General features: G+C 55.4%; 1 protein-coding gene across 3 annotated transcripts in view; it reads left to right on the top strand.

Moving 5' to 3' along the window:
* The first annotated feature begins 1,080 nt into the window (after positions 1–1,080).
* Positions 1,081–23,749, top strand: part of SH2B3 (SH2B adaptor protein 3) — a 39,007-nt gene continuing 16,338 nt past the window's right edge. For all 3 annotated transcript variants that reach the window (XM_029222767.1, XM_029222757.1, XM_029222746.1), the window contains exons 1-2: positions 1,081–1,412; positions 11,276–12,052. In XM_029222767.1, coding sequence (XP_029078600.1) covers positions 11,303–12,052 — 750 coding nt within the window. In that variant the 5' untranslated portion in view covers positions 1,081–1,412; positions 11,276–11,302. The remainder of the gene's footprint in view (positions 1,413–11,275; positions 12,053–23,749) is intronic.

Genomic DNA, 23,749 nt, shown 5'->3' with positions numbered 1-23,749 from the left:
GCAGAGCCCCTTGCTAAGTGCTTTAATGCATTAACTCACTTAATCCTCACAATGACCCTGTGAAATGGGTACTCTTATTTCCATTTCATAGATGAGGAAATTGAGGAAAGGGGTGATGTGGCCCCTGCAAGCTGGGGGTGTGAGCGACTTGTTTCCTGTTGTGGGAGGGAGAGAAGAGCAGACATTCCTCTCTCCCCTCCCTCCCATGTGTTGGGGGAAGGGCTGGCTGGGTGTATGCTCCCCCTCAGGCTAGTGGGGACCCCCCTGTGAACCTCACCCCACATAAGGCCCATAGATAAAATGAAAGTAGCCCCGGGGAGAGCAGAAAGGGAGGCCCAGAGGCTATGGGAGCAAGCGATCTGGGAGGGCTTCCTGGAGAAAGATGCACTCCTGGAGTTGGGGGACGGATGGGCCCATAGAGGCCAGTCTACAGGGGCATGGGCTGCGACAAGAGCAGAGCTGAGGGTGGCGCTATGGGGGTCTGCTCAGTACAGTCGCGGATAGTCGGGGCCGGGCCGGGTTGGGATCTTTCCCCGGGTGATGATGAAAGCTGCGGTCGCTATTGCACTGACCGGCCCGGCGCGCGCAGATAAGGCCCTGCAGGAGGGAGTCGGCAGGGTCGCGCCCCCTCGAGGCCAGGCGCCTCGGCCCGGCCCCGCCCTCAGACCCCGCCTTTCCTTCATCTGGCCCCGCCCCCGCAGTGTGGAGGCACCCGGTGGCCCCTGGCGCTAGGTGGGTGGGGCCAAGGTTGCCCCGCCCCTCCTGCCGTTCATTCCCTTCTTTAGGTTTAACGCTACGAAATCGGGAGGGTGATCTGTGGGCGTGGCTTTACAAGGCCCCGCCTCTCCCCGGGCTGGCTTTTGAGACCCCAGGACCTGGTCAGTCGCAGAGGAGCCGGGCTGATGGGCGGGGCGATGGCTGGCCCTGCCCCTGGTCCTGTTTTCTCCCCGCCCCCTGCCAAGTCTGGTTCACGGGAGGACTGGGGCGGGGCCTGGTGTGGCCCCGCCCACCCCATGGCCCGCCCCCTGCCGGGCTCCGCTCGCACAGCCGGTTCCTCTTTACATAACGGCGCGGGGCGGCATGGGCTCGGGCCACCGCCTCCGCCCGGCCGCCCGCCCGGACTGTCGCGGCCCGCGGTGGAGACGGCGGCCTCAGCAAAGTTTCCCCGGTGGCGGCCCGGAGGCGCATCCTCCCGCAACTGTCAAGCGCTGGCGGCGGAAATGATGAGGCGCTGGCCATTTTCCGAGCCCGGGTTTCCTGCCTGAGCCCAGCTCGAGCGAGCCGCGAGCCAGGAGCCGGCGCGCGGGAGAGAACGCGCCCGGGGCGGGGGCCCTCCCGCCCCCTAGGGATTTCGGGGGGCCGGGGGCGCGCGACGCCATGGGCCGGCCGGGCCCGGACCCCCTCTCTTTCAGGTAAGCCCGCCTTTCCCAGCGCTCCCCTCCTCCGGGGCTGGGAGGGCTTTAATGGGGGAAGAGGAGGCCCCGTGTCCAGTTCTGCCCAGTGTCTGCTCACTCCCACAACAGCCTAAAATATTGTCCTGAAGCTAACTCAGATGGAGGTGTTCAGGGGTGACCGTTCCCCAGCTCCTGCGACACCCTGCCAGCCGACACTCCCAGCCACACACGTGTTGGGGATGTAATGGGGCAGTTGAGGCAGTGGGGGAGGCGCTGAGAGAGGGTATGGCTAATACTCCCAGTCCGCCTCTTAACGTAGCCCAGCCAGTCAACTTGCGCCTGGTGAGGAGGGGGGCGGGGGGGGGGGCGGCCGGCTTGGTACCTTGAAAGTGAAAGTAGTGAAACTGAGCCCATGATAATGGAAGAGTCCTCTTGGAGTGGGGCGCAGGCCCCTCCCCACTCTCCCAGGCCAGGCCGTGTGGCTAAGAGGGGAGCCCTCCCCCCATTCCAGAAGCCCCTCTCCCCATTCCCTGCATCAGGGAGGTGGGGTGGCCCAGGCACCCCCATGCTATAGAATCTGGGGGTTCAAAAGGGTTAGGGCTCTCACAGCTCAGGTCTCTTTGGGCTGGTACCCTCCCACCCTGGACCTGGGGCTCCAGGGGAATCCTCCCACCAAAAAAATTGGGACACAGGTCATTGGCTTAATAGGTCAGCAGGGCTGGGAAGGTATTTCAGAGGCCCTTAATGCCTGGTGCAGAAATCCCCTCCCTTCCCTCATTCTGTTCCTGGGGGCTTTTGGGGCAATGGGGACTGCATTTGAGGAACTGCGGCGGGGGGGGGGGGGCTGCCTGCCATTCCACTTTTTTTCCTGAGTTTCCTCATTCTCCTGTTTCTCTTCCCCATTCCCGGGCCACAATGATGTAGATGAGGAGGTCACTGCCTGCAGCTGGGGGCTTCCAGGGAGGGGAATGGCCAGGCTGGACTGAGTGGGAGGAAGTGAAATTGGGCTACAGGCGGGGGGCTTCGGAACAGAGGGCCTGGCAAGGCCAAGTCTGAAGGGCCAAGGTCCAGCTTTGGGGGCAGGAGGGGCAGAGATCTGACCCGCACCCCCTGGCCTGGGAGATGAGCCTCCTCTGACACCCACCAACTGCCAGCCTCAGCTGGGGCAGCCGGCCCATCCCCATTTACAGTCCAACTCTGAGGCCCCTGTCAGGGCTGTGGGTGTATGGATCTCCGGGGTTGTGGGTGCGAGTTGTACCTGGGTTTCCCATCGCTGACCTGGCTGCCAGAGCGGAAACAGCCCTGGAGGCTCTCCGGGGCCTGCGGGGGCCAGAGACCCAGCTCTAAAGTGGGGAGAGCCGGCTGAGGCCGCCTTGTCAGGCTGGGGTCAGCAGATGAGAGGCCAGGGCCTGTTTTGGGAAGTTGGAAGGGTTTTTAATACACGTTTTCTGAGCCTTTTCCCACAACCCCCCTCTGGGAGGGAAAAATCCTTCCGAGCCAAAGGGTGAACATTCCTAGAACTTGTGTGAGTCCCCGTGGGCCACAGAGGCAGCCAGCTGGGAAGGGGCTGGACTAAAGTATCAGCTTCTGGCGTCTGAGGACCTTCAGGGGCTCAGCAGCGGCAGAGGAGTGTGCTGGAAGCTTAGGTTCCATTCCCTCACTGCCTTTTTTCCTGCTGAGGGCATGGGCCAGTGATACTTGTGAACCTCAGTTTCCCCTATGTGAAATGGGGTAATAATAGGTTTGTGGTAGGGTATGTAATAAGCCTGGCATTGAAAGGGTTCAATTCCAGGTGGTGGTGGTGGTTTTCATCATTACCACAATTAGTGTTATTGTTACTGGCTGTGGAATGTTTGTTCATCAGCATCCCTTGAGCATCCCCTGCACGTGCAGCTCTGGGGTTTCCTGAGTGTTTGGGAGAAGAATTCTGGAGACCCAGGCAGGATGAGGTGATGGTGCTTCCTGGCTATATGGCCGTGCTTAACCACCCCAGCCTCAGTTTCTTCATCTGTCAAATGGGGTTGATAATAGTACCTACTTCTTTAGGGCCATTGGAACCACGAATGAGTGAATTTACAGTGTTTAGCGTGGCTTGGTCAGGAGGAGGAATAGTAATAAGGATGAGATTGTTATTATCTTTTTTGTTTTGGATGTTAGCTCTGCTCGTTTTCCTTCCAGATCCACCCGCCCCCCCCCCCCCATTCTTCTGAACCCTGGACTTGATCCTTCTCCAGTAAACAGAACTTTCTAATACAAATTAGATCCTGTAGAGGCACTCCAGATATGGCGGTAGCCTGGGCGAGCAGGTACTGGGTAGCCCTGCAGCAGTTCAGCCTGTGCGGACCCTTGGATATCTGGGTCCGGCGGTGCCACCTCCTGGATGGAGTCTCCCCGAGGGCAGAGGGGGCAGGGCTGGAGACACTTGGAGGGACCGCCCAGCTGCTAGTCCCAGCGCTGCCCACGCCGAGTGGGGGAGACGGCACATAAAGCATTCAGTGCTGGCCTTGGCACTCAATTAATAGATAGTGTTGTTATTATTATTAAAATGAGAGGTCTCTTCTGTTCAGTTCTCACTTCTCCCAGTAGCAGCGTGGGTTTTGGAGCCAAATCTGAGCTTTGCCAGCTTCTAGCTGTGAGGCCTTGGGCAAGTTACCTGAACTCTCTGGGGCGCACCTGCCCAGCGGGGGCCAAGAGTCCCAGCTTCTCCTGGGTATATGAGCCTGCATGTGAGTGCATGCGTGAAGTGTATGAGTCTGGCACAGAGTAGGGACTCAAACTATGTTGGGTATAATTGCTATGGCCGTGTGACCTTGGGCTTGTCCCTTAACCTCTCTGAGCTATGGGTCTCCTCATCTATGAATGAGTGTACTAATAGGGTTTTGAGAAGAGGCATGCAGAGTGCCTGGCATGCAGTCAGTGCTCAATAAGAGCTACGCTGTTAATGCCCAAGAGGGGGGCTGCCACTTAATTGCCAGGTTTCCTGGGAAAATGGGCCCTAGGGGATCCTGGGTGTTCAGCGTCTTTGGGCGGAGCAGGAAGCTGCTTCCATCTGGCAGACAGAGAAGCCTGCCCTGGAGAATCCAGAGGTGTAATACAAGTTACTTGTTCCCAGCCAGACCCTGTTCCCAGCTACCCGCCCTCCCTGAGGAAACTGAGGCGGGCAGGCTGCCCAGGGGAAGTGACTCAGCTGGGGTCACTCGCTGAGTCAGTCCTAATTGGACCCAGGAGCCCTGTGCCTCAGCTCCCTGGCTTCCGGGGCCTGAGGTCCCTCGGGGACTGGGCAGGTCCAAACCACAGTTGGACACCCACTTACTTGGGCCCCAAAGCCTGGACGACCAGCATTCTTCAGTTGGGGCTTCGGAGTCCCATTGGCCACCACTGGGCTGCTCAGCCCAGCATCCTTCCTCCCAGCAGGGGCAAGGGGCACTTCCCCAGGAGAGCAAGTCCTCCTGGCGTCCCCCGGCCCCGCCCCGCCCGGAAACCCGGCAGCTGCGCAGATGGCTGGAAGGTTTTTCCTCCCACGCCACCCTGTCAGGGGTCGGCTAGGGGGGCCGGGCTGCAGGCTTCCTCATGAACCAGGCCTGGAGCCCCTGGGGGCCTGCCCGGATGTGGGCCCCCATCCTGGCTGGCCAAGGGCAGCCTGCCACTGCCCCATGGGTCCCCAGGGAGGCCTGGGAGGGAGGAAGTCTGTGCCCTGCTCACCCGGGAGCTGACTCACAAGGGTGCCTGAGGGGGAGGCCTTGGCCTTGAGGGGCTGGGGAACTGGAAATGCAATTAGGGGAGTGGACACAAAGGAGGGCCTTCGGCATGGGATCTGTCCTTTGAGAGCTGGCACTCTGGTGTCATCTCGCAGGAGGAGAGGCCCCGAGAGGGTGATGAGTGTGGAGAGAGGATTGCAGGAGGGCTTGAGGGCACCCGTCCTGATATCCTGAGGAAGCAACACCGTCTGGGGGCATGGGGTGTGCAGAGCTGACGGAGAGGCTTCCCCTCTCTCCCCTCAACCCAGGGGCAGTTAAAGGAAGAAGTCACATGCTGGGATGGGGGTGGCTTAGAGAGTTCTGCCTGTTCTTCGGTGGCCCTGGCTTTCCCCACCTCCCAAAGGCTGTTGGCCAGGGTGTCAGGCTGAGGGTGGGGGCAGAGGAAGCCAGAGGATATTTCCTGTTCTGAGACTGTGCTGGTGTGATAAATGTCCCCAGGCACTAGGCGACCCCGGCGAGAGTGCATCACGGCCCCCTGGCTGCCTGATGGGCTAGAGCAGAACCCACTTCTCAGCTTCCCCAGGGCCCCAGAACCTTTGCTCTGTACTGCCTGTAGGCTTCTACACAGTCTGGCCAGCTCGAGTGGTGTGAAAGGGCAGTGGGCCTCCTGCCAGGCAGTGTGTGTTGGAATCCCCTCAACTCTCTGGGCCTCCTTGGATGGGGTGAGGGGGGCGGGTCTGGGCTCCTGGAGAAGTTGGTGCTGTGGGTAGGAAAGGCAGAAATGCTTACAGCAGCCTGGAGTGAAGTTGGAGGCCTCCCTGGAGGAGGTGTCTCCCTCTGAAGGTATAAGACTTTCTGCCCAAACATCTGTGAGCTGTGGACCTGGGGGAGAATGGAGGCTCTGGACTGGCTCATTTTAACTTCATTTATCACAATTTAAAATATTCTCCCCAAGCCTTGGCAGGTGAAATTCCCACAGGTGGGTAAAGGCCTTCTCTGCACCTGGGCCTGATAATTAAACAGGAAATATTAGCTTCCCAAGATTACATTATTACCCAGGGTGATTGGTTAGAGGAGAGGCTGATGAGCCTCGATCTCTGGGGTCCTGGGTTAGAGTGAGCCCCACAACTCAGAGCCAGGATTCCCAGCTCTTCAGAGCCTGAACTCTCCCCGGCTTGGTGTAGGATGTATATGCTTGAACAGGGGACACCAGGTACTGGCTAAGGCTTCAAAGCCCTCATCAGGTTGCCCTGAGCAGGGACTCTGTGGACACAATTGTTCTAAACTTGGGGTCCTGAAAGGCAGACCCACCCCCGCCCTGACATGAGCCCCCAGGATGGGCACAGAGGTCGCCGCCTCCGTCTCCACGTGTTTGCCATGGGGACTTGGCGGGGGGTTGCTGGGATGCGGTCTGATTTTCCTGCTCCACATCACATCATCCTCATCCCTCGCCCTGATGTGGGATTTTGGGAAATCCTGGACTCCGACTCCCTTACCCAGCAGATCTCCCTGCCCCAAAAGCCCAGGATGAGAAGGTGGGAGGGACCCCCTGGATTTGCAGGCCCCTCTCTGTGGAAGGCTGTTCATCCCTGTGGCCGCCCAGGCTCCCAGATGCTCCTGTGGGGGGTTGGAGGGGATAGAAATGCCCCAAAGATCCCTCTACTCCCTATACCCTCTAGCTGAAGCCTGGGGGCTCCTGGGAACCCCCAGGTGATTAGTAGTTGCTTCCTACCAAGAGCTTTTAGGCCCTGTTCCCAGGGTTGGCGTGATCTGATCAATTGCTCTTCCTCTGTGTTTGGCGCATAGTAAACACTCAATAAATGCTTCCACCTGGGCCAAGGCCCAAGGAGGGGACCACCTTCCTGTGGCCTGGCTGCCTGCCCCAGCCAGGAAACCTCCCAGGCATGGCCCCCTCCCCGGCACAGGCCACAGCTGAGTGCTCTGGCTGGTGACTTCCTGCCTGGAGCTCCTGCCCGGAGCTGCCTGAGCAGTGCTTCACCCCTGAGAAGGCCTTGTGTTCGGGCTCCCATGACCCTCCCTGCCTGGCCCAGCCCATGAAGTCAGGCTCTGCCTGTGGCTTCTTGCAGCAGGCAGGTCTGACATTCTCTGTAGCAGGCGCTCCTCTCTTCTAACAATAATAGTAATGAAATAGCAACAGCCACCTGTTTCTTGAGCCCTGTGCCAAGCACCCCTCAGACATCAGTTCTTAGAATGCTCCCAGTGAATGCCAAGTACATTAGCCCACTTTACAGATGGGGACACTGAGGCTCAGAGAGGGAAGCCCTCTCTTCTGCATCACACAGCGAGGAAGTGGCAGAATTAGGATGTGAACCCAGATTTGGTTGGTAGCTCCACCGTAGAGAGGTCATCTGTTGTGGTGGGTTTCTCGGAGCCCCTCAGCCCTTTCTGTCAGTCCACAAAGGTCAGGAGCGTGATTCCAAGAGTACGACTGTCAAATAGCAGCCTGCCTCAACCCTAGGAGTTCATTAATTCATGCAACTAATATTTCTGGAGCACCAGCTCTGACCAGGCCCTGTGGAGTGTGCAGGAGTGTGATGGCCCTCGGCCTGCTGGGGGCAGATCCCCGGGCTGAGGGAGATGGACAGTAGGCAGTATTGCTCATGTATAGCTGGCGCTTCCAGCAGAGCAAGCGGGTTCTAATTGCAGCTCTGCCCCTCGAGGGCCCCGTGACCCTGGGCAAGCCATTCCTCCCGCACCGTGGCTTTCTCATCCATAGAATGGGCATAATGCTAGGATTGCCCACTCTGGTGGGGAATAAATAAGTGAATAAATGCAAAGTGTTTAGCACAGAGCAGGGCACGTAGAAAGCGTGAAATAGTGTCATTTATTGATGTTTTAAAATTTTCACCCTGTGGCTATTTTCCAACCACCTGGTGGGTTTATGACCTGGACGGAGGAGCTGAGGCCTCCTGACTCCAGCAGGAGCTGAATGAGACCTCTGTATCCCCTCCTCTGGATAAACATTCACTGGGCAGTGCGTCTTCCTTGTGTGCATTTGGGCATTGATCAAGTGTTTTGGGGGGCCTTGTGTGTGGGGTTTCCATTAATCGCTAGCTGTGGGACCTCTGTGCTTCAGTTTCTCCACCTGTAAAATGGGAGCAATTATTGGCCCTACCTCCTAGTACTGTTGTGAAGCTTGGGAGAGTTGATGTTTTGCAAAAGCAGTTAGAAAAACGCCTGAGGTATAGCATGTGCTGAGTACACACCACTCTTCTTATGGAGAATTGGAAGAGGGGGCCTGGTGAGGAGGGCTGCCAGCCACTGCCTGGGCAGTGAGGGAGCTTGGAGCAGGCACAGCTGTTCTGAGAAGGCTCTTACCAGGGTTTGGTCCTGCAGCTGGGCTTCAGGACTCTGATGTACATGGGTGGACAGGGTCAGGTGTTCCACGCAAACGGATAGGCCTGGGTGCCCAGGAGGTGGGTTGGCCCAGCGAGAGGTGGTCACTGGTGGGTGCTGGCCACCACACATCTGCCAGAGGAGCCAGAGGTTGCAAATCCAGCCGACCTCTTGCATTCCTACATTCATTCATTCAGCAGGCATTTATTGGGCTCCTGCTGCATGCTAGGAACCGGGGATGGAGCTGGGAGTGGCTCCTGGCACGTGGAGCTCAGTGTCTGGTGGGGAGATACTCACTAATTAAACAATCATTGCTATTGAATGAGAGCACGTGACCAGTGTGCCGAAAGACAAGTTCAGGACTCAGTCGCCAGTGAGCTCAGGGGAGGCTTCTCTTGAGTGAGATTGGAAGCAGACTGGGAGCAGGCAGGGCAAAGGGACACCTGAGGCAGTTGTCCAGAGGCAGCTGGTGCGAGGGCACGTCACATGGGGTCTCGTGGATGGGACAGGAGCTCGGGTCTGGCATCTGGTTTCCCCAACCTGTGAGGACAGTGCTGGCCTCACCTGTGTCAAGGCGTGGGGTGGCCGAGGGCTTAACCGAGGACAGGTCGCCCACACATGCAGGTAAAACCCTCCTCTTCACCAACAGGTGTGGATTTCCTGGCAGAGCGTGGTGGCCAAGGGCACACGTGGCCCCTCTCCCTTCCCTTCTGCCCACTGTGTACAAAGTGCCTACGGTGTATAGGTGCCAAGGACCCTGTGATACGCAAAAAGTCAAATGTGTGCACAGCACCCTCCCGGCCGGTGCAGTGGCACCCACTCTGTGCCGTCTGGGCTGTCTTGCTGTGATCGGCTGCAGGGTCACCACCACGGCCTGGAGATGTGGAGTGGGGTGTGGCAGAAAGAACCCCAGTTTCTAGGTTCAGATCTTCACCTTGAGTCCCCTTTCAAGGACTCCTTGCAGCCATCTTAGGAGGTAGATACTGTGTTGCTCCCAATTTGACAGATGAAGAAACAGGGGTTCAGAGAGGTCCAGTCAGAGGCACAGAGCCAACACTTGGGTGTGTGGGTGTGTGTATAATGTAGCAGCAGGAGAGCAGGAATTTCTTTCTGGTTCACTGCTGTTATCTCCAGGGCCTAGCACAGTGGCTGACACACAGTAGGCCCTCAGTAATATTTAGGTGGAGGTGTCTGTGTGTGAATGAGCAGCCATGACTGTGTGGTCCCCAGCAGGGGCCTGGGCCCAGCCAGGCTTAGCTGGAAGGACAGACAGTACTGATGGTAACTAGAGAGGTCCAGGGTTCAGCACCGTGGACAGCAGAGGGTAGGGGGCTTCTGCGTTTTGATTGTGTGGGAGCCCCAGTTGGGATGAGCAGGCAAGGGTCTGCCTGTCCTGACGTTCCCCCATCAGAATAGGAAGTACCTTTGCACTCCTTGTGAGTCTTGTTAATTTATCCCTTTTTATTTGTTGTTTTATATTTATTTATTTAAAAAATAAAGTTTATTTATTTTTGGCTGCGTTGGGTTTTGTTGCTGCGTGTGGGCTTTCTCTAGTTGCGGTGAGCGGGGGCTGCTCTTCGTTGTGATGCGCAGGCTTCTCATTGTGGTGGCTTCTCTTGTTGTAGAGCACAGGCTGTAGGCATGTGGGCTTTGGTAGTTGCGGCACACGGGCTCAGTAGTTGTGGCTCGCGGGCTCTAGAGCGCAGGCTCAGTAGTTGTGGCGCAGGGGCTTTGTTGCTCCAAGGCATGTGGGATCTTCCCGAACCAGGGCTCGAACCCGTGTCCCCTGCATTGGCAGGCAGATTCTTAACCACTGCACCAGCAGGAAAGCCCCTATATTTCTTTTTATTGACACTAATAATGCACTCTTATTGTAACATTCATCATAAGCCTTATTAGGCTTTTCCTAGGTTCTAAGGCCTTTACATTTATTAACTCAATGAGTCCTCATAACACTCCTATGAGGTAGGTGCAATCATGGTCCGCATTTTACAGATGGGGAAAGCAAGGCAGAAAGAAATCACACACCCAAGGTGACACAACTAGTAAGCGGTTCATGCTGCGATTTGAGTCCAGGCTCCAGGCGCCAGGTTCTTAGCCATATTTTCTAGAGACAAGTAGTAACAGTTTTCCTTGGTTACTTCCCCCCTTGCACCCCAGATTCTGGCTCCTCCCCACAGGTCACCACTGTTTCTGGATGGCGTTGCTCCAGCCACATGTTTCCTGCCCACCACTTAAATACATTTACGTACACATAAGAACTGGTAGTTTCGCTTTGTGTGTTCACGTAAATGGGATCGCACGGTTGTATTGCTCTGTGGTTTGCTTTTTTCCCTTAATGCTGTGCCCTGGTGATTCCCCAAGGTAGCATAGATCTTCGTCCTCCTTCTCCACTGCTGAAGCATATTCCTGCCTGCAGATGTACCACAGTTTATTTCACCAGTCTCTGACTGATAGGGCCTTAGGTTGTATTTATTTTTTCCTGTTATAAATGTGGGGGCAGGAAACGCCTAGCAGGGGATTGTCTTGTACATGCCTCTCTGCGCATGGGGGCAACTATTTCTCTTGAATACTTAGAAGTGGAATTACTAGGTCTGAAAATGATCCTGCCAAATTGCCCTCCAAAAAGACTGTACCCCTAACAGTACTGGCAACACTGAAGGGAGTGCCCGTTTTGCTGCATCTTCACCAGCACTGGGTATTAACAGTAATTTTCGCTTTTTGACGTTGTGCCTGGTGACTAGGGTGTCTGGCGGTGGCTTTAAGTGGGTGTCGCTCACCCATCCGCTCCCTCCTCTCTCACTCACTCCCCACTGTGTCTTTCAGCCCGGCAGCTCTACCTTGGTCTCCACCATGAACGGGCCCACTTTGCAGTCCTCCTCGGCCTCCTCCGCATCCTCGGCGGCGACGGCCCCATCCCCGCGAGGCTGGAGCGAGTTCTGCGAGCTGCACGCGGTGGCCGCAGCCCGGGAGCTGGCCCGGCAGTACTGGCTTTTCGCCCGCGAGCACCCGCACCACGCGCCGCTGCGCGCCGAGCTCGTGTCGCTGCAGTTCACCGACCTCTTCCAGCTCTACTTCTGCCGCGAGGTGCGCGAGGGCCGGGCGCCCGGGCTGTCGGGCACCCGGGCCGCCGCCCCCGCGCGCGACTACCGTGAGACTGGCCGCGGGCCCCCGGCCAAGGCCGAGGCGTCCCCAGCCGAGCCGGGCCCCGCCGCCCCCGCCCCCGCCCCCGGCCTTCCCAAGGCCCGCAGCTCGGAGGAGCTGGCCCCACCGCGGCCGGCCTGCTCCCTCCAGCACCTGCGCCACAGTCTCCGCCACATCTTCCGCCACCGCTCGGCCGGGGAGCTGCCCGCGGCCCCCAGCGCGGGAGCGGGGGAGGCAGGCGAGGCCCCGGCCAGGCCCGGCCTGGCCAGGAAGCTCCTGCCCTGGAGCCTGGCCCGGGAGCCGCCACCTGAGGCCCTCAAGGAGGCGACGCTGCGGTACAGCCTGGCCGACGAGGCCTCCATGGACAGCGGGGCGCGCTGGCAAAGGGGGCGGCTGGCGCTGCGGCGCGCCGGCCCCGACGGCGCGGACCGCCTGCTGGAGCTCTTCGACCCGCCCAAGGTAAGACCCCGCGCACGTAGTTACGGGGGTACGGGTGGTGACACTTTTCCAGCAGGCGGCCACAAAGTGCCCAGCGGAAAGCGCGCCTTCTTAAAAGTGAACTTTTTCCTCTGAGAATCATTTTCCGTTTACAGATAGTACAGAGTTCCCTTATACACTGCACCCAGCTTTGCCTCATGTTAACATGCTACAGTACCATGTACATCCATCTTATAATTAAGGGACAAACATTGGTACATTACTGTTAACTGAACTCCGAGGTTCCTTTGGATTCCACTAGTTTTCCCCTAATGTCCCTCTTCTGCTTCAGGACACCATGTTAGATTTAGCTGTCATGTTTCCCTAGGCACCTCTTGGCTGTGACAGTTTCTCAGGCTTTTCTTGTTTCTGATGGCTTTGACAGTTTTGAGGAGCGCTGGTCAGGGATTTTGTAGAATGTCCAGGGACACCATACATGGGCATCATGTGGGCTAGTGGCAGCCTGGTCCAAGGTCCTTGAAACCCCTGACCCAGATTGACCCTGACAAACAGGAAGATTTCTCCTAGGGATTTCAAAACGTCGTGGAATTCCTTGGAGCCTCCCATGCTTTGTGGATGTCTTATTTTCTTTCAAGTTTAAATCTTTTTGTCTTTTTCCTTTGCGACCCACTTAATTCCGGCCGTGCAGTTGAGGCTGAATGTCACTGTGGTCTACACACCTGCCGGACTCCATCTTTGACCAGATGTGTCAAGTTGATGGGACCATGTGGTCTTCCTTTCTCTTCTTTTTGTGGTTCTGTTATGTCCTAGGGCCTTGGTCTAGAGAGTGAGCAAAGCAGATCCCAGCCCTGAGGGGTCACGGTCTGGGTGGAGAAGACCAAATGATTATTCATTCATTCAAAACATACTTGTTGAGCACCTACACTGTACCAGGCACACTCTAGGTGCTGGGGGAGCTGGCGTCTTGGTGGGGCTATTGAAGGACTAAACCTACAGATGAACATGGAATCAAGTGTATTTTGTGCTCTGAAGGAAAGCAATGAGGCCTCTGGGAGGATAACTGAGGGGCCCTAATTTGGGGGTTGGGATGGGGTGTTGTCAAGGAACCCCCTTATGTGAAGTACCTTTCCTTTTAGACTCATTGTGGGGTCCCATGCACATGCTGAGGCGTGTGAAGTGTGTCTGAAGCTCCACGAGTGTCCCTGTGTTAGTACACGCGGTGGCCCAGTGCCCCAGGGGCTCCCTCATGCCTCTTCCACGTCAACACTCCCCCCCTCCCACACATTGACTCCCACCCCCACGGATTGCATTTCTCTGTTTCGAACTTCATATAAATGGAATCGTATAGTATATTGGTTTTTGTGTCTGGCTCCTTTCACCCAGCATGTTCTAGAGATTTGTCCATGCTCTTGGGGGCATCAGAGTTTGTTTCCTTTTATCGCTGAGTAAATCCAGCCTGTTGTGTGAATGAACCACAGTTTATTTATCCATTCACCGGTTGATGGATATTTGGGTTGTTTCCACTTTGGTACTTTTGCAGATCATGCTGTAATGAAATTTGCTCTTAGGTCTTTGTATTGACATACGCTTCCATTTCCCTCCGGTAGATTCCTAGAAGTGCTAGGTCATATGGGAAGTGCAAGTTTAATTTTATATGAAACTTCTAAACATTTTCCAAAGTGGCAGCACAATTTTGCATCCCCATCAGCAGTGAATGAGTCTTTTTTCTTTCCAGCCCTTCTAGTGGATGTATACTGGTATCTCAAATCTTGGCTTTAATTTGCATTTCCCTTATGACTCATGAGGTTAAGTACCTTTTCATGTGTTTATTGGCCATTGGGATTGACTCTTTTTTCAAGTGTTTGCCATTTTTATTGAGTTGTCTGTCCGTTCCTTATTGATTTATAAAAGTTTTTATACCTGAATGTACTTCAGCACACTTGAATGCACTTTCTTTGTATCATACGTATGACCTCCTGCTCTGTGGTTGTCTTTTTTACTCCTTTAATGGAATCTTTTCATGAACCTAAGTTCTTTTTTTTTTTTTTTTTTTTTGCGGTACGCGGGCCTCTCACTGTTGTGGCCTCTCCCGTTGCGGAGCAGAGGCTCCGGACACGCAGGCTCAGCGGCCATGGCTCACGGTCCCAGATGCTCCGTGGCATGTGGGATCCTCCCGGACAGGGGCACGAACCCGTGTCCCCTGCATCCGCAGGCGGACTTTCAACCACTGCGCCACCAGGGAAGCCCCCTAAGTTCTTTTTTAAAAATATTTATTTTATTTACTAGTTTATTTATTTATTTGGTTGCACCCGGTCTTAGTTGTGGCTCATGGGCTCCTTAGTTGCGGCTCGTGGGCTCCTTAGTTGCGGCATGCGAACTCTCAGTTGTGGCATGCATGCGGGATCTAGTTCCCTGACCAGGGATCGAACCCGGGCCCCCTGCATTGGGAGCGCAGAGTCTTAACCACTGCGCCACCAGGGAAGTCCCATGAACCTAAGTTCTTAACTTTAATGAAGTCCAGTTTATCGGTTGCTTTCCTGTATGGTTAGTGCTTTTTGTGTCCCATTTAAAGAATCTTTGCCTACCCAGGGTCATGAAGATCTTTCTTGTCTTTTTTTTTTTTGTTGCCTGCGTTGGGTCTTTGTTGCTGCACGCAGGCTTTCTCTAGTTGCAGCAAGTGGGGGCTACTCTTTGTTGCGGGGCGCGGGCTTCTCATTGCGGTGGCTTCTCTTGTTGTGGAGCACGGGCTCTAGGTGTGCGGGCTTCATTAGTTGTGGCACGTGGGCTCAGTAGTTGTGGTGCACGGGCTTAGTTGCTCCGTGGCGTGTGGGATCTTCCCAGACCACGGCTTGAACCCATGTCCCCTACATCAGCAGGCAGATTCTTTTCTTCTTTTCTATTTTTGGCTGCATTGGGTCTTAGTAGCAGCATGCGGGATCTTCGTTGAGGCGTGTGGGATCTTTTGTTATGGTGCACGGGCTTCTCTCTAGTTGTGGCCTGAGGGCTCCAGGGCACGTGGGCTCAGTAGTTGTGGCACTTGGGCTTAGTTAGTTGCCCCGTGGCATGTGGGATCTTAGTTCCCCAACCAGGGATTGAACCCGCATCCCCTGCATTGGAAGGCAGATTCTTCACCACTGGACCACCAGGGAAGTCCCGGCAGGCAGATTCTTAACCACTGCACCACCAGACACGTCCCTTGTCTTTTCTTCTAGAAGCTTTATTGTTTGGGCTGAGTCATATTGATGGGCCTTCACAAGATCCATCCTGAATTAGTTTTTGTGTATGGCGTGAGGTAGGGGTCACACTTCTTCCACTTCTGGCACTACATGCTGATGTGACTCTCTTTTTCCTATTGGATTGCATGCAATGCTACTTTCATCCTAAATCTAGTGTCTGTCTGTGTGCTTCTGGACCCTCCTTCTGTTCCACTGGCCTATGTGTCTATTCTTATGTTAACACCACACTCTCTTAATCACTAAAGTTTAACAGTGAGTCTTGCGGAGGTGACTTTTTTTTTTTTTGGCTGCACCACACAACTTATGCGATCTTAGTTCCCCAACCAGGGATTGAACCTGTGCCCTCAGCAGTGAAAGCACAGAGTCCTAACCACTGGACCACCAGGGAATTCCCACTGAGGTGGTGACTTCTGAACTGAGATCTTAATACTGAGATAAGAACCTCTGGGCAGCAGGAACAGCATAGGGAAAGGTGCTGAGATGGGAAGGCATTTTGTATGTTTTTTTAAAAAATGTATTTATTTTTATTTATTTATGTATTTATTTGTTTGCGCCGGGTCTTAGTTGTGGCAGGCAGGCTCCTTAGTTGCAGCTCACTGGTTCCTTAGTTGTGGGACGTGAACTCTTAGTTGCAGCATGCATGTGGGATTTAGTTCCCTGACCAGGGATTGAACTTGGGCCCCCTGCATTGGGAGCACGGAGTTTTAACCACTGCACCACCAGGGAAGTCCCCAGCATTTTGCATATTTTTAAGAAAGAAAAACAGAAGTGTGTTGGGAGCACAGATGGGGAAGATGGGGCGTGCGGGAGGATGTGCGGGTAGAGGGTCCCGTGAGGAGTCAGTATTTTATTCCAAGTGTAACACGAAGCCTTTGGAAAAACGCAAGTGCAGATAAAAACTTTACTCATTTTTAAAACGTCTCAAGGCTCTGACACCATGAAAGGCAAATAACGTCCCAGACACATGATCTTATCTGCATGATAAGGTGGGGTTCCCTATAAAACTTTAAAAACAACTGCTGCTGCTTAAAATAAACCATCTTGGAAAACCTAGTGTCAGGAGTCGGATGGACCCAGGTTCAAACAATGAATTAGCTTCTTTCTCAGCTCTGGGGCCTTAGGCAAGTGACATCACCTCTCTGGGCCTCAGTGTCCTCCTCTGTACAGTGGAGCTACTCAGAGTTCGCACCTTGTGTGGCTGTTGTGATAACTGGGAGGGCACATCTGCTGAGCGCCTGGCGCAGGGGAGGCTCACTGTTACTGGCCCGCCTTGTTATTTTGGTTGCCATGGTAGTGAAATGATTTGGGGGCTAAGGATGCAGATTTACTTCTAGTGCTGGTTTGGGCCCTCATTGCCCAGCTGGGATGCATGATCAAGGCTCCTGTTCTTTGGGAACCCTGAGGGTGGGGCCCTGGTCAGAGTCCTCAGGGCTCAGAAGTGGTGTCTGGCCTTGGAGAAACGGGACCCGGAGTGGTAGCTGGGTCCCTGAGGCTCGCCCCTCCCTCCAGGCCGCCTGGGCCTCTGCCATAGGCTTGGTGGTCGCTGTGTGACCTGGGGTGTCCCCCACCAAGTGAGCAGCCCTGGTGGGGCCTCTCCTGTCCCCTCCACAGAGTGCCTGGCCTGACAGAGCAGGCCCCAGCTCCGTCAGCTTCTGACAGCTTCCCTTTGTGCTTGGAACAGTCTGGGGCTCTTCCTGAATGTTTCCTGGAGTGACTTGGAGCCTCCAGTCTCTGGGCCAAGGATACCTAGACTAGAAGTCCTGAGTGTGCCTGCCTGGAGGGTAGCCTTGACCTCCAACCTCTGACCCTGGAGTTGTCTATGGGAGCAGCTTTAAACATAGGCAAAGGAAGGTTTGACAGCCAGGGCTTGAGCTCTGGGTTCATACCCGAGCTCTGTCACTTGAAAGGGTACTCAGCACCTGTTTGGAGAAGCCCTTGCTGCCCAGAGTGGGGAGAGGCTTGGAGGACGAGAACTGAGAGTGGGCAGCTGCCCAGAGATATCACTCAGGCCTCAGCCAAGCTAACGCCACCCAGAAGTCTGAGGCCAGGTGGCCAGCTGCTCATGGGTCAGCCTCACCTGGACTTGGGTCACAGCTCCGCCTCTGACCAGAACCTCTGACCTTGGGCCGGTCACTTCCCCACTTGGAGCCTCAGTCTAGTCATCTGTAAAGTAGGGGTGATAGCAGCAGCCAAGCGTCAAGGGTCACCGTGAGGGCTGTGGTGGGAGGGAGCTTGCCACAACAGGTGGAGTGTAAGCGGAGGCCACAGGCTGCTGCAGTGGGTGGCTGGAGGGCGGTTGGAGGAGACCTGTGTGACTAGTTCCCAAAGTCTGAAGTCTGGTTTCAGTGGCATCACTGCAGATGGACGGGAGGTGGGGCAACCCTTCCTTGTACTACGCGCTGGCCCTCGGGGGAAGCTAGGGATTGCCTCGGCTGGGGGGTGGTCATCAAAGGCCCCTTGGCAAGAGGTGACATCTGGGATGAGCGCAGGTGCCGATCCTGGAAGATCTGGGTGAAGGAGTCCCAGGCTGAGGAAATGGCAAGTGCAAAGGCCCTGGAGTGAACACGAACCGGGAGACTTTGAGGAACAACCGGGTGGCCAGGGGCCGGAGTAGAAGGAGGAAGGAGGGATGAGGTTGGAAAGGTGATGGGGCTGGATTACTTGGGGCCTTATGGAGCATGGTGAGGATTTTAGGTTTTACACGAAGAGCAGTGGGAGCACTTGGAGGATTTAGGGCCAGAGGGGCTGGGACACCTATCCAGCAGCAGGAATGGGCTAGAGGAGCCCTCTGGGGCTGCTCTGGTCTTCTGGCTTTTGGGAGAGTGTGGCTTGAGTCTTCTCCTAGAAGACCCTCTGGTCCCCATGTCCGCTTGTCCTGTGGCACCTCCCTCTCCTTGGGCATCTCTGAGCCCAGGCTGGGATGGGGGAACAGTACGTTTACTACCTTAAGTAGGCACCTGCTGTGCGCCAGGCATTGCCCTAAACACTTGACTTCAAGTCCTTCCCATGAGGTCAAGCTTGTTGGCCCATTTGACAGATGAGAAAACCAAGGCTGGGAGAGGCAAAGAAACTCGCTCAGCATCATGCTGCTAAGGAGATCGGAGCCCCTGATCCAACAGGTCCCTGCTCCCGAGCCCCCAGCCACACTGTGAACGACCTCCCTCCAGCCACGGGGTGCAGAGTAGTAGCTTCCAGCCGGCCAGGCCTGAGACATACCATCCCACTCAGCAGTTAAAAACAAGAAAGTTGGGGCTTCCCTGGTGGTGCAGTGGTTGAGAGTCCGCCTGCCGATGCAGGGGACACGGGTTCGTGCCCTGGTCCGGGAAGATCCCACATGCCGCAGAGCGGCTGGGCCCGTGAGCCATGGCCGCTGAGCCTGCGCGTCCGGAGCCTGCGCGTCCGGAGCCTGTGCTCCGCAACGGGAGAGGGCACAACAGTGAGAGGCCCGCATGCCGCAAAAAAAACAAAAAAAACCCAGAAAAGCAAGAAAGTTGGATTGGTTGCCAATAGTTAAAAACCATAAAATGGAAAGATTTCATATAAGAACCCAGTTTCTGGTTTCTCTTATAAATTGGTGGACTTGGCAGTGCTGGGCCAGGATCACTTGACGTGCATCCCAGCCTGGCCCCTGTGGAGGGAGAGCCTGACTGGGAGGTCAGGGGGTTGTCCCAGGGTCAGGGAGAGATCACAGGACCAGCCACCAGGCCCAGGGTGGCTGGCCTTAGGGCAGAGCTTTGCCGGGAGCTGGGGGTCCATTTTCAAATGGAGCACATCTGGGCTGGCCATGGCCTTGGGGCCAGCCCTTTGCTCTTTTGGGCCTCAGTTTCCCCACATGTCCAAGCCTGGTTTGGCTGAGATGGTCTCAAAGCCTTGCCAGCCCTACTGGGTCCAGGGGCTGAGCCTCAGCTTCTCTCATCTTTAAAGTGGGGGTAATGATGAAATTCTAGTAGCTGTTGTTGAAAAAATGCCTTTTTAGCTAGCATCTGTTTGGCACTTGTTACATACTAGGCACTTTACTGCCTTGGCTTCATTTAATCCTCACAGCAGTCCTGTGAGGGTGCTGTTGTGATTACCCCCATATCACAGATGGAGAAATTGAGTCTAAGAGAAGGTAGGTGACTTGCCCAAGGTCACATAGCTCTGAGCAGCTGAGATGGGGTTGGGACCCAGGTATTCGGGCTGCACCTGGTGCCTAGCAGGTCTCCAGAAGGATTTATTATCATGGGTAGCGGTGCTGGTGGTGTTTAGCCAGCGGCCCTACTTGGGAGTGGGGTGGGGGGGTGCGTCTGTTTTGAGTTCTCAGACCAGGAAAGGCTCCTTGTGGCCATCTTGTCTAGTGCCACCAAAGATGGGGACACTGAGGCCCAGAGGGGGCTGGCCAGTGCCCCTCTCACCCAGCATGTAAGACTTGGTGGACCCAGTGTGCTCTGCCCTTGGTCTCTGCTGCTCAGCCCAGAGAATAGGTAGAGGAAGGAGGGGGGACTCACAGCCCACATCCCTGAGCTCCCCTCCTGCATCACAGGCCTCTAGTACCCCCAGGAAGAAGTGGTCTGGTTGGCAGTGGCTGGACCTGCTGGTCCTAGGGAGAGCCTGACCTAGGCTGACCTAGGCCGGGGGCCAGTTGGGCAATATGGTTCAGAGCTGTTCCCCCTCTGCTCCTTCTGAGCTGTCCTTGGGCAAGTGACTGGGCCTCAGTTTCCTCATCTGTAAAATGGGCGGTGGTCCCAGTGCCTGCACGTGTAAGGGAGGCTGTGGATACAGTATATGCTGACTGGGTAGGTGAGGGGCCTGGGTATGAGTGTGGCCGGGCAGCCTGTGGGCAGTAGGTGCTCCCGGCAGCCCGGCTGATGAAGGGGCTGAGTGTCCTGAGCACTGACCGTGGGCGAGGGCGGTGCCGAATTAGCCCCCTTAATGCTCCCCTGACTCTGCAAAGTAGGCATGGCCACTGTGCCTGCCTCACAGATGAGGACACTGAGGCTCTGAGACACAGAAGGAGACACTGCTGGACCCTGGGGGCCCGAGCCTGGAGCCCATGCCCCAAGTGTGGGAAAGAGGAAGCAGAAAGAAAGGGACGTCCGCCGGGGGGCCTGGCGGTTTCCTCTCAGAGGCAGGAGCGCGAGGAGGAAGAGGAGTGCTGGGCAGGAAGCGGCCGGGCGGGCGGGCGGGGCAGCCTCCTGGGGCCCGGACAGAGCTGGGCCTGAGTCCTGCCTCTGCCCCTTCTGAGCTGTGTGACCTTGGGAAAGGCACTTCACCCTCTCTGTGCCTCATTTTCCTCAAGTAAAAAGAGCTGAGTGACGGCACCCACATCAGGGCAATGGTGAACTAGCTGCTGTCCGCGTGGTGCCGGGTGCCGGGAGCTGTGCCCGGCGCAGGTGATCTCAGCAAATCTTAGCTGCTGTGGGTTTTTTTTGTTTTTTTTGGCTGAGCGGCACGTGGGATCTTAGTTCCCCGACCAGGGAGTGAACCCGTGCCCCCTGCAGTGGAAGCACAGAGTCCTAACCATTGGACCTCCAGGGAAGTCCCATGTAGTTGTTGTTATTTTTATTAGTCATTTTCAGCATGATGGGCACTACATTTGACACATCCCATGCAATTACCACAAACCCTGGGAGGCGGGAACAGTGATGAAGGCATCTTATAGATGAGGAAACAGGCACAGAAAGGTAGAGAGACCTGCCCAAGGCCACACAGCTGGGAGATGGAAGAGCAGGAATGGAGGCCGGTGTGGGCCTGCCAAGGCCAGGGGGTGTGTTTAGCCCCCTAGCAGCCCGAGAAACCGCCCACCTTCTGCCTACAGCCCGGTAGATCTTCGTGGGCTGGCGAGAGCCCTGATGTCCCGGGGGAGACAGGTGCGTCGGAGGCCAGTAGCTCCCCGATCCCATCCTCTCCCAGGGGAACCAGGGGCTGAAGGCTCCCAGGGTGAGAGTGGGGTTTCAGTCCTCACTCTGCCCGGGGCTGCTTAGTGACCCAGGTTGGTCCCTGCCCCTCTCTGAGCTGTGAAATGGGCAACCAGGGGGCTTGATCCGGGCTTTCCGGGGCTAGTGGGGGGAGGGAGGAAGGGGTGGTGGTGGGCAGGGCTCCCGTGGCTCCTGTGGGGCCCCCAGCCGCGCACACACAGCCGCCCCATCTGCCCCTTATTGGGCTTTCGTGTAAGGTCGTGTTTTGAAAAGTACTTTGCTGCTTAGAAGAAACCCCCAACCACGCTGAAACCACGGGCAGATGGTATCGGCGTGCTTCCTTTCAGCTCAAATTCTGTGAATCCAGAGACTGGAAGGTGCCCCCGAATCCGACAGGGGGAGGGTGGCAAACGACAGTCATTTATCATCACACCCCCCCCCCCCCCCCCCCCCAGAGCCTCTGGGGGCTGCTTCCACCCCCACGCCCTTGCTCCTCGGGGCCTGTTAGCTGTCGCCAGCTTCTTGGAAGTTGCTTTTCTGTTTTCCTTTGTTTGGGGGACTGGGTGTTGGGACACACAGCTGCAGTCTGGGCCGTGGGCTTGGCGGCCGGGGAGAAGGGCAGATGGACAGGTTTGGGTTCAGATCTTGGCTCTTGTGTCCTTATTACGTGGCTTTGGGCTGAGAACTCAGCCTGTCTCAGCCTCAGTTTCCCATTCTGGAAAGTGGAATGTCAGTACTGGCCTTGCTGGGTGATTGAGTCGAAAATAGGCTCTGGGAGGGCCTGACACAATGTGTTTCCTCCCTGAGAGGCAGAAGAAGGGGCTTGCTGCGTGGGAAGTCACCAGACCCCAGGGGTGGGTCCCCAGATGCCCTCCCTGGGATGGGCAACAACCTAGCCAGCTCTCCCGGTAGCCTGGACTGGGCACCAGCCGCCAGCGGGCTGCCAGGCGGGCCCGCTGGAAATCCCCCACCCACTCCTTTGCGAATATGGAAAAGGAAAGCAAAAGGCACAAGCAGAGGTCTCTGCGTTCAGAGCGCTGGCCCCCCCGGGGGTGGAGGCGGAGGTAGCTTCCTTCCCCAAGGCTGGAGGGGCCGCCTCAGCTTCCTTTTTGGGGCCCCACACCCTTTTTTCCTCTCTCCCCTCTGGGCTGGGGAAGAGGCCACTGTTTTCCTCAGGCCGTGGACCCCGCTGACTGCTCAGCCTCTGGCACCGGTGGGTGATGGCATACGGGGGAGGGGGCCCATCACGGCGGCACCTGGCCTCTGGGTTCTCCCTCACCGTGGCTGACCCTCCCCTCCTGGGCCTGACCTGAATCCTGACTGCGGCCCAGTCTGAAGTCCATGGCGCAGCAGAGAGAGAAACCTCTCTCCAGGGAACCATCTGGAATGGGAGGCCCCGCTGTGTCTCTTTTCAAATCTTCGTGTAATCTAGGAAACTGTCTACCTTACCGAGGGCCTCCACGTTTGAGTTCCTAGTGTTTCTGGTTTTGATTTTTCAATTAATAAAGCTCATGGCAGAAATTATGGAACAGTAACTGAAAAACCACCCACAATCCTACTACCCAGAGAGAACGAGAATTTCCATTTCACTTAGACGCCTTTGTAATCTTCTGTCTTGTATTTCTTTCTCTAACTTTTCCCCCAAATTGCAATTCCGTCCACATTTACTAATTCTTCATTCAGCAGTTAGCTAGGGAGCCCCCTCTGTGTGCCAGGTATGTTGGAAACATAGGCAGAAACTTTTGGACAAAACCCCCAGCCCTTGTGGGACTGACACTCATCCTACCTTTTTGTTACCTGCTTTTTTGTCACTTAACATGTCTTGAACATTTTTCTGTTCTCTTAAATATTTTTCAAGAATGTCTTAAAAATAAATACTGGCTGCACGATATTTCATTTACACAGATAGGCCATGATATATTTATCTATGCTTATCTAGACTCCTATTTCAATCACTTCTAATTCTTTTGCTCAACTGGACAACCTTGTGACAAACATGTTGTACATAAATCTTGCTGCCCATCTCTGATTATTTCCTTAGAAGCATATTCCTAGAAGGGAAGTGCTGGGTGGAAGGCTTTGTGAGCACTTCTCATGTTTTCTCTTTCTCTCAAAGCTTTATTGAGATATACTTTACAAATTATAAAATTAACTCGTTTAAAGGGTACAGTGATTTTTGGTATATTTACAGGGCTGTACAACTATCTCCACGATTTAATTTTAGACCACTTTCATCGTCTCAAAGAGACCTTGTGCTGATCAGCAGTCACTCCGCATTGCTCCTCTCCCCCACCCCCAGGCAACCACTAATCTATCAATACTTTCTGTCTCTATAGATTTGCCTAGTTGGTTCTTTTCATATAAATGGAATCAGATAATATGTGGTCTTTTGCGACTGTCTTCTTTCACTCAGCATCACATGTTCAAGGTTCGTCCGTGTTGTAGCTTGTGTCAGTATTTTGTTCCTTTTTATTGGAAATAATATTCCATTGTATGAATAGATCACATTTTGTTTATCCATTCCTCAGTGATGGACATTAGGTTGTTTCCACTTTTGGGCGATTGTGAATAGTGCTGCCACGAAC

Source organism: Monodon monoceros, unplaced genomic scaffold (assembly GCF_005190385.1).
Source record: "Monodon monoceros isolate NGI ecotype Baffin Bay Population unplaced genomic scaffold, NGI_Narwhal_1 Super_Scaffold_1, whole genome shotgun sequence".
NCBI classification, from domain to species: Eukaryota; Metazoa; Chordata; class Mammalia; order Artiodactyla; family Monodontidae; genus Monodon; species Monodon monoceros.
This window is presented reverse-complemented; position numbering and strand designations above follow the sequence as displayed.